General features: G+C 36.9%; 1 protein-coding gene across 1 annotated transcript in view; it reads right to left on the bottom strand.

Annotated features, from left to right (window-relative positions):
* Nucleotides 1-10635, bottom strand: part of RASSF9 (Ras association domain family member 9) — a 30656-nt gene extending 20021 nt beyond the window's left edge. The window contains exon 1 of the mRNA XM_061125430.1: nt 10266-10635. Within this exon, the coding sequence (XP_060981413.1) occupies nt 10266-10312 (47 nt within the window). The 5' untranslated portion in view covers nt 10313-10635. The remainder of the gene's footprint in view (nt 1-10265) is intronic.
* Nucleotides 10636-11032: the final 397 nt, after the last annotated feature.

Here is an 11032-nt window from a genome sequence, read left to right on the forward strand (position 1 = left end):
TACATAAGGCATTGCATAGCAAAAGCTGCCATTTTAAATTCACTTAACTGCGATTAAGCAAGTTCTCCTAACTAAAAGTAGAACCACTAAAAATGAGCATTAAAAAAAAACAAACTAAGTCTAAGTTCCATGCTTCTTATTAGTAATTCTACGAAAAAGTTCTTTGACTTTCACTACCAAAGTAGAACAAGAAGCAGTCAAGAAATTAAATCTAATACTTTGTGGTTGCCTGCTATAAAGTGCTTGACTTCCTGTGCATTAAAAATGATAGAACTCAAAGGTCCACTATAGTTTCATAAACGCTTTTGCTAATTGTGTACAATTCTTTTCTTCTTATGAGATTGTAGTTATTACATGTCTACTCCGTGGAGACATCCATGGTTTTTCAATAGCATCTCTCATAGCTTACAGACAAAAGTAATTATGTGCAGAGCTAAAATACACAAGTTCTACTCTCAAGGTCTGTGAGGGTGTGTGTGCTAAGTCACTTCAGTCATGTCTGACTCTTTGCTACCCTATAGACTGTAGCCCACCAGGCTTATCTGTCCATGGGATTCTGCAGGCAAGAATACTGGAGTGGGTTGCCATGTCCTCCTCCAGTGTGTCTTCCCAGGGATCAAACCCATGTCTCTCATGTGCCTGCGTTGGCAGATGGGTCCTTTAGGACTAGTGCCAGCTGGGAAGCCCAAGAAGGTCTGTGGTCTCCCCCAAGCTGATTCACTGCTAATAGTTCTTACGTACCTCCAGTTAACCATAACTGCAGGGAATTCGAGGAGGACTGGAAAAAATCAGAGTAAATGAGGAGCATAAGAGTAACCAAAGGCATCTTAGGTGGCTATAAAATATCTCAGTCATTGGTTGAGACCAAGTAGATACTGTGCAGTACAGCGGTAAAACCCAGACACAAAATTCCTACCAATTATACACCATAATTAGTGAGAATGAACATTTTTAAATTGGACCACTATCCACATTAGTAGAGCTAAAATTTAAAAGATCCACAAAATAGTAGAACAACTCAATTCTATAAACTGATACACTGACCAGTTTAACATGGTTATTAGAATAAGCATCAGTCAATTAAAGTTGACTGTAAGCCTAATACTGTTATATAAACACATCCTTAACGTTTTTCTCAATTGTAAAATATTGTTTTCACCAACCCAAGCAAGATTCTGGATTCTTGCCAAACTGACCCTATTTCTGCCTGCTTCCTGAATTCTCTTTTGATCATCCTGAGTCATTCCTAGCTTTGTATGATTCAGTCCCCTCCTACATCTCTTTATATGCCTTGTTGTGTTCCCTTCTCTTGTCCAAGCCTGTCACCTAACTGTGGGAGTTTAATAAACACTATCTAATTATGATGATGCTCCTTTTATTTCTATTTTTCTCCATTTACTTCTCTATTATGTACTTCTACTTAGAGTCAATCAAAAACATTTAGTGAGCAGCTACTCTACACAGGAACAGCCTTCCTCAACTCTACAAGATTATACTTTCATTTTTTAAATTGTAGTATAAAGATTATGACTTTATTTACCCTGTCAATGATAGTTTCCCATGGAAGAGTGGTTTTTAAAAAACAATTTCATGCATGAGTTACTATAGTGCTGTTTTCTCAATCAGGAGTTTAATCTCTTAGGAATGAGGTTGTGTCTTTGCATGTTTGGTAGAATACAAAATACAGAGTTTACCAGTCCTAAAGAAATATAATAAAATGATAGCTATTCCTAACATTTTTACATTTGTGCTACTAAACTTAAAATTGTGCTTAGCAAATACTCAATAATTCTTAGATATAATTTATAAACTAATCGTGTCTCTTTATAATTGAAAATAAACATTTGACTTTTACCATAATGTTACCTTTCATGGTGGAGGTTATGTGGCAATGCATGAGATTTTTAAGTAAAATAAAATTACAAGAAAAAAAAAATCTTTCTTTCAATTCCATTTTAAAAAGTTTTCTTGAAAAGGCATAAAAAGCAGGATAAGAGAATTGAATTATATTCTGCAGAGGGGGTTTTAAAATCGCAAAAGCTCAAAACATGAAAGACACCTTAAGTATCCAATTCAGTCTCTCATATTATTAAACAAAGATAATACTAAAATATTCAAATTATGTATCATTTTGTTTTAGTAAAAGCTCACAGAGGCACATAAAGAACTGTCTCTTAAACTATGCTGAGCATTGCTGCATGCTGAGTCACTTCACTGGTGTCTGACTCTTTGCAACCCTATGAACTGTAGCCCACTAGGCTCCTCTGTCCTTGGGATTCTCCAGGCAAGAATTATTGGAGTGAGTTGTCATGCCCTCCTCCAGGGGATCTTCCCCACCCAGGGATGAAACTCATGTCTCTTATGTCTCCTGCATTGGTAGGAGGGCCTTTACCACTAGCGCCACCTGGGAAGCCCTATGCTATACATTGCAAAATCATTAATCGTCTCATAATTTTGCTCAGATGAGATGTGAGGACTAAAGATAAAAACTGTCAGAATTGAAATATTTCATCAAGATCCAAAGATAGTATTGTGCAACATTTATACGCTCATTTCTAATTACATTTGGTAATTTTTGATGTTACCTCTTTGTATCTAAGGAGGAAAAGAGATCAGTGGAAAACAGGAAAAGAGACCAGAGTTCTAGTGAGTCAAGGTTGAAATTTTGAAGCCCAGGGTATCATGTTTAGGTATTAAAAACTTAAGATATACTTCATAAGATATTTAATCCAAGAGACTTGAACAAGGAGTGAATATTTACTGAATTTTTACTGTCGGAGCACTGTGCTAAGTTTTTATTTATATTCAGATTTAATCCAAGTTCTTGATGGTTTAGGATTAACTCTGTTTTAGAGATAAGAAAACTAAATACTAAATAAACCATGCAGAGTAATGGTTAAGAGGATGGATTCGAATTCTGTCTCTGCCACTTATTAATTGTTGCACTACTCTGGGTCTTAACTGACTAATGTACGAAAAAGGGGAAAAAGTCGTACCTTCTTCACAGGGCAATTTTAAGTATTATGTAAATTACTTAGTGCACATAGTAAGTGTTTTAAGATGTGTTATAAATGGATTTACTCTGAATCTAATGAAGTTGAGGCATAAGGGCTTCCTCATTTTCACAGTCACATTCCGAGGCCCCATAATGACTTTCGTGTATTATTAATCATAATTGTGTATTTCCTCTACTTAAAGAGCAACCCCTTCAACTGTCAAACTTAAAAATTTGCCTTTGAAGGATAACTGCTTTACAGAATTTTTCTGTTTTCTGTTTAAAAAAAAATGCCTTTGATTGCTCTTGTTACTGTTATTGTTGTATTAGAAAGATAAAATAGGGAATGCCCAGGCAGTCCAGTAATTAAGACTTTGCTTCCAATGCAGAGGGTTTGGGTTCCATCCCTACTCAGAAGAGAAGATCCCACGTGCCTTGAGGCCAAAAACCCAAAACATAAAACAGAAGCAATATTGTAACAAATCCAAGAAAGACTTTAAAAAAAAGATGCACACAACTAGTGATGGCAAATCCGAGATAAGACCTAAACTCTAGGTGACTAAAGAACTGGAGTTCTCACTTAAGATTATTTTCTGCCTATTTCGAGCATTTTCCCTTTGTCTCATAACTGTAATTGTCTTATACAAAGAGCATAAATCCTCCTTTCGTATGAGAAAACAAACAGTTCCCCAATTATATTTCCCTCTTATCTCCACAGAAGGAGGAAATGTTCTACATTCAACAGTGGGGTCTAGAGTAGCCAGCTACCATCACCCGCCAAACCTAAGTCACAGACATTCATGGCTACATTCAAGGAGCATGAACAGAAGTGAGAGCATCCCTAGAGAAGAAGGAATCAGCCCATGTCTTGGTATGTTTTTTACCAGGAGTCCAGGAAAAGTCTCTTACAGCATCTATTTCTCATATATGGCCCTTAACCATTTGAAAGCAAGGACTTGAGCCTAGAAGCAGGGATGATGAGAGGTCAGCCATGAATTTATGGATTCACTCTTTGACTACCCATGACTCTGTTCACCACAAATGTATGACTCTGATGCAAATGCTTTATGGGGACCAGCTGTATTTGGAGAGTATATGCATTCATTTATTCAATCAACAAGTTTTATTGAGCACCTACTCAACTTTATCTAGGACAAAACACAATATGAGAGGTCCCTGATCTCACTGGGTATATACTCAATGAGAATTTTTTATAGATATCTTAAGTCACTTTACTTATAAAAACAGAGGGGATTCTAGTCTGCAGATATAAACCACTGAGAATAATTTGCCTTGTCAGTCAGCATATTTAATACCCATCACTCATTTTTGTTCTTGAAATAGTTTACTTATCACTGCCAATGCCAAACATCTCCCCAAGACTCTATTTCCTTCACACAAGTAATTATCAAATACTTTGCTGTTGGGTGACCATTTGCATTAGTAATTTCTTTAAATTAAAATCAACAGATATGCAAACTTTCTCTAGAAGCTGTAGCCTTGCAATAGTCTCCACAATAATTGAATCACAATCCATTTTTTTAAAAAAAAGAGATAACTGACTCTAAAGAAATCAATGTTGTATGTGTTATGCATGTTTTGCCAAATGGATATCTTTTAAAACTCCTAAGCAGGTATACACTAAGAAACATTATTACACAGAAGTATGCTGAATGTTTTCTGGTCACGTGTACACAGTGCAGATGGCATGTTGCCTTGTTTAAGAAAGCCAATATGTTACAGAGATTTCTTATCAAGGACTGGCATCCACATTTACCTGGAAGAGGTAAACTCATACTATACTTCAACTTTCTTCTATTTTTAGAAATAAAATCAAAAGAAGAGAGCCATAGTTTTGTGAATTACTTGGAGCCATTATCAGATCTACCCAAATATATACCAATCAAATAACATCAAAACTTTCTAAGTCATACAGACTAACTAATAAAAAGGCCATATAAATAAAACTGTTAACCAGTTACAAACTTTTAAATACTTTAAAAAAATCCTTAAGATTTTCATCTTGACTTGTGTCACGAATTGACATGGTGCATAATAAAGCATCTTATGTACTGGGTTTTAAGTTGGCTTATAGTTTTTTGAGTAACAATTCAAGATTTAACCTAGGGCTCAATTTCACCGCAGCCACTGCTCTCAGGGTACTTTTGCCAGGGATAGAGCATTCCAGTCATTGTTCCTAATGCACTGTCTCTGCCAAGTAATAACTACTTAAGTTACCAGGTATCATCAGGGGAAATCTCTTTCAGGAACACCTGGGAACTGAAACGATGTACGTACTCAAGTATCTGGCATTTCTCAAGTCAGTTTCAGGGGCATTTCAAATAGTTACTGGAGGTTAGACAAAATAATACATGATAATTTCCTTTTATACAGAATTAATAAATTACCATACTTCTAATTACAAAGAGAAAACATCTGGCTTGTCAGCAATTTCTATCATGAGCACAAAACTTAATTCTTCCTTCTGATGAAGTATTTGTGGCATGTGGTGCTTCAGAGAGCAATATGAGGCACCTGGTTTTAAAAAACTTGGTTAGATATGCTTTCATTCATTTAAAAGCAAATTTTAATGCAAATTATATGTCAATTATAAAACAATATAGCTGTGTTATTTACTACTAATAATTTTTTTACAAAATGTTTGGAGACTTTTGATTTCAAGTTGATATTAGGACAAAGTTTGTTATCACCTCTGAAATAGGTATAGGAAAATGCCAAAGACATATTGGCTGAATACTGCATCCATGCATGCTAAGTCACTTCGGTCATGTCAGACTCTTTGCGACCCCATGGACTGCAGCCTGCCAGCCTCCGCTGTCCGTGGGATTCTCCAGGCAAGAATACTGGGGTGAGTTGGCAAGGCTCCTCCAGGGGAATCTTCCCTACCCAAGGATCAAACACATGCCTCCTGCATTGGCATGAGGGTTCTTTACCATTGACCCCCACCTTCGAAGCCCAGCTGAATGACACCTAACGATAATTATAAGGTCTTATTCACACAATTAGACTCTTTCATAATCATTATTAATTTTCAGTGAATCACCTGAAAAAAGTATTCTAATTTTATATTTCCAACAAACATATGAAGTACTGCTTTACAATGGCAACTTTTTGCTTCTAGCAAAGTTTGGTAAAAAGTCCAACCAATTCTCTGCCCCCAAATTTTATTAAACACCAAGGAATTGTAGGGGTTTCCAAGGTGGTTGCTAGTGGGAAAGAACCCACCTGCCAATGCAGGAGACATAAGAGAGCAGGTTTGACCCTGGGTGGGAAGATCCCCTGGAGGAGGGCATGGCAGCCCACTCCAGTATTCTTGCCTGGAGAATCCCGTGGACAGAGGAGTCTGGTGGGCTACAGTCCACGGGGTCACAAAGAGTTGGACATGACTGAGGTGACTTAGTACAATACAAAGATAATCACACTCATGATGGAACTTATGTGAATACCTAAATATATTAATCTAAATTCAATTATTGAATGTGCATATGAATACCAATGAATTCACACTTCATTATTTGGTTCTCTGGATTTTCTATGAGAAACAAAAGCCACCTAGAAACTTTTAAAAACATTTTCACAAACTTTAATTGTTCATTGAGAAGAAAATATCTAGACTCTCCAACATTGTTATTCTTCATGTGAACAAAAAGTTGCAGAAGAAGGTAGTCCTCAATCTTTGGGATTCAATCACAGAACATTCTAATTATTATGGAAACAAAGTAAACAATCCACTTCCTGAGACCAAAGGGTCTTCTGAAAATTGTACTCTTCCTGTTAAATGTTATAACGATCAGAAAGCCGTAAAAAAATTATTCTGACTGTAAACATAAAGATTTTAGATTGGCTCCATTTCTTTTAAATATTTACAGAAAGTTAGATGAAAAGCATATAATGTTTATGTGTCCAAGTAAAATTGTTTTCTGACCAAGCATTATCCTCAGTATTCCTGAAGACTATTTTCCAGTTTTTTTAATTGACTGATTCTTAACATTTAGAAAATATGTTCTGGTAGGGTAGGATTAACTTAGTATTCAAATCCATATAATTTTTTTGTCCATCTCCCTGGTTTTTGGATTGCATCAGATGTCAACCAATCCTTTATGGAGTACTCGCATTTATGTAATACCAGCAGATATCAGATGATGACGAGAGAATAGAATGTTGCCGTGTTTTTTGAGTACAAGTTACAATTTTAGTTTATAAAACTATATAAACAACCGTACTATATAGGTCCATCACATGTCGGGCACTGTCCTGATAATTAGAACACAAGGGGGCTAGATAGTGGTGATGGCTGGTGATGGACAGGCCAGCCTGGCGTCCTGCGGTCCGTGGGTTTGCAGAGTCGGACGCAACTGAACCGACTGGGGACTAGACAGATGTGGCTCTACCCTCTTCAACATTTACAAGGCATGTTTTCTAAAAGTTTTTTTGCTTCATACTTTGAAGCTTCATTTGTTTTTCATCTGTCTTTAAGACTCTCAAATATCCATGTATTATGAAACTACTTACAGAACTAGCTTAAGAGGTTCAATCTTGGGTGATTAAATATCATTCTATTAATAAGAGTGAACAAAACTGAAAGAGAGAGAACAGGATGCAGAAAACTTCAAGAAACAAACCTCCAAATTTTATGATCTCAAAAGCCTAAATTCTCTCCAAAATGCTCATTTTTTTTCCTGCTGACAAAGATACAATAATCTTTTAACTGCATACAGTTTCTATCACAGTGTATACAAATACATTGCTCAAATTCTTCCTTTAGTTTTTACAAGGAATTTTATACTATGTACTTGAAGAATGCATTGGCTGTTATCAGATAACTGTTTTATCATCAAAGAATGAATTGATCAAAGGATGAATCACCTGTCATTTAAGGAAAGTTATTTGGTTTCTATGTTTTGGAGTATAATTATTTAAATCATTATGGAACTCAGGAACTGAAATTGATAAACTTAATCCTGTAACTAAATTTCACCTGTAGTTTCACCTTTGAGAATATGGAAAAACAAAACAGACAAAACAAAAAAAATCTCATCTATAGCAAAATTAAACCTTGAAGAAAACAAATATACATTAATTTTCTTTCAACACACCATGTGGCTTATTTACCTGCTTAGTTTGAAATACCCACAGTTTTATGTCCCAAGTCACCTCTGTGGTTTAAGTGTTTCTTAAGGATTGGAAAAATACAAGTCTTTAATAACATAGTTATTACAGTCATTACACGCTATTACCACTTTCACCAAAACACATGTTCATAATAAAGCATCACCTTTTGGGGAATACGATTCCATTTTCTCAGAGCAACTTAAAATACTTTTAAGCTTCCCCATCTTTCATTGTTTCTTTCCACTTTTTCATAATTTTGCATAGAAAAGGTCATATTAAACTGTTCATATACTCACCTCCCTGAACAAAAGCCAGTTGTATGGGTAGATGTTGAAGAGTCAATTTGAGGCAACGGAAGTAGTCATGGGAGGGAAACTCACAGGGGTGTACGCAGTTTTGTTGTACTGTTATTTGGCGTACCAATGACAGAATTCTTGAATTATTTAAAACACACACACAACTCTGATTTACAGGGGTGCTATTCAGAAAGATCAGTATGCCAAAAACATAACTTGTTTCATAATACCATGAACTTTCCCAAAGTAATCTTTTATATATCTTTACAGCATTAAACAAGCACACTTCAGAAATAATGCTACTGAAATACCCTTCAAAAAGCAGTAAGGATTTTCTTTTGGCAAAAGGGAGTTGTTTGAAATAATTTTTAATGCATCAGCAGTACTAAAGTACAAGCCTATTTTTGATAACTATCACTATCATACTTTTAAAGACTACCCTGGTAGCTCAGATAGTAAAAAAATCCGCCTGCATGCTGTGAAGGAGACCTGGGTTTGATGCCTGGATTGGGAAAATCACCTGGAGGAGAGAATGGCAACTCACTCCAGTATTCTTGTCTGGAGAATTCCATGGACAGAGAAGCCTGGCAGGCTACAGTCCATGGGATTACAAAGAGTTGGACACAACTGAGTGACTAATACTTTCACTTTTTTTTTTTCAGATATATTTAACATACGCATAGTCTCATTAACTATCAGAAATTTGTGATATATATTGAAATTATTAGAAAATAAAACACATATTTAGAAAATTTGGTAGTATTGATGATTGTTACTTTCATTTCTTAGGTTAATTTAGTCAACTAAATCATAAAGACACTTGGAAAGAGGTAATGACAGTGTTTTTCAAGTAGCCATTCAGGCCCAAAATAAAGTCTAGAGATTGACTTTAAAGTTGTACCACTATAACATCATGCAGACCCTCTAAAATAATCATATCATTTCCTGCCATGTAATTATATGCTTTCAAATTTACACTAAGTAAATTATGACAAGTACAAACAAGCATGTTTGAGAGAAAAGTTGTGGAAAAGCCCTTGTGCCAAAATATATTAAAAAAGTAAAGCCCATCTCTACAGTTATCCTCACATTCTTTTAGGCATAAAAATGTGGTATTTGAGTTAATAAAATATTTAATAGGACTGACACACACATAAATACATATAAAGAAAAATTTGCATGTATGTGAAATACATTTATTTACACTATGGGCATTGCTGGCTTGAAAAACAGCAAATCAAATCAAATAGTAATAAAGATTAAGGAGACAGCTGTTTGAATCCTTTTTTAGTGCCTAAAATCACCTAACGTTCTCAAAGATTTTCGAAAGAATGAATTTACAAAAAGTTTCTCTACAGAGTATTTTCACTTTGGGAACTTTCCAGGTTTCAAGAATGCCCCACTCAAAGGGGAGCCAAAGCATTGTTTCCAGATTGTATCAGCAGTTCTGTTTTTTTCTAATTAGTAGCTAATAAATTCTAGTTCTATCTTCATCTAATACACTAAAATCCTGTCTGACACAAAAGAAAACTTGCCATTCCACTACTATCAAATAAGCAAGGCAACGAGCACAAAGAGGGGGATGTTAGTGGTGGAACCAGAAGTGCCCAAAGGAAGGAAAAAAGGAGTTAAAAACATCATTCTTTCTTTTCAGGGCTCCTTCAACTGTGATCACTGCAGTCCCTGTGGCTGGAACAATATCCTTACCAGTGGAGTACAAATACAAGACCTAACTCTCCAGGACTTTCTTCCCCCAAGAGCATTTTTAATCAGAATCTAACGACCACAGAACACATACTTTCACACACAGGCTTCCGAACACACACACGCTGAACTTTTACCTGTTTTTATGCCGAGTCTTTAGCAAGTTTCTTCCAAAGGGAGCCATGGTCCGCCAGGCCAGCGAACAGCAAGGGTACCTTCAAGTTCTCGGGGTGAGTGGGGCGGGGGGTGTGGGCGGTTTGGAGGTGAGGGGGGAGGTTTGGATTTGCGGAGTGGAGGCAGGAGAACTGGGAGCTTCCTCTTCACCTCCTCAGATGCTCCTGGTTTCTTAGCTCATTAGCAGCCGCCTAAAGAGAGCGGCTGAAAGTTGTGCAACTTCTGTTTACCTTTGAACTGCGGGATTGTTGTGACTGCTGCACCTTTGGAGACCTGCCCAGCTTCAGCCTCCAAGAAGGCGTTTGGAGGCAGGAAAAGGAAAAAAAAGAGAGAGAGAGAGAGAGAGCAAGAGAGAGGAAGGGAGGGGGACCGTATTGTGTTCTGTAGTTATTTGCAGGCTTGCTGAACTTTTAAGAACTGCCAACCCCACAGGCATGATAATACCCACGAATGGGGATTTCACCAGATTTGGAAACCCCCCTCCCCCGCTCTCCACTCCCAACCACACAAGGTGTAGTGAACACATATAAAAGGTTTAAAAGTAAGCACCCCCACCTCCCAGCCAGCTCCGGTCTGTGAAAAGTAATCTGACCGAGGCCAGCAGGAGTGAGGGGCAAGAATTCTTTGCCTACCGATTCGCCACAAAAAGCCCTGCATGGGGTTGCAGACTTCGAGGGGCGAAGCTGGAGGCTGGGTCCTGGTGGACTGGAAGACCACTTCGGGATCTGAG

Source organism: Dama dama, chromosome 3, assembly GCF_033118175.1.
Source record: "Dama dama isolate Ldn47 chromosome 3, ASM3311817v1, whole genome shotgun sequence".
Taxonomy (NCBI): domain Eukaryota; kingdom Metazoa; phylum Chordata; class Mammalia; order Artiodactyla; family Cervidae; genus Dama; species Dama dama.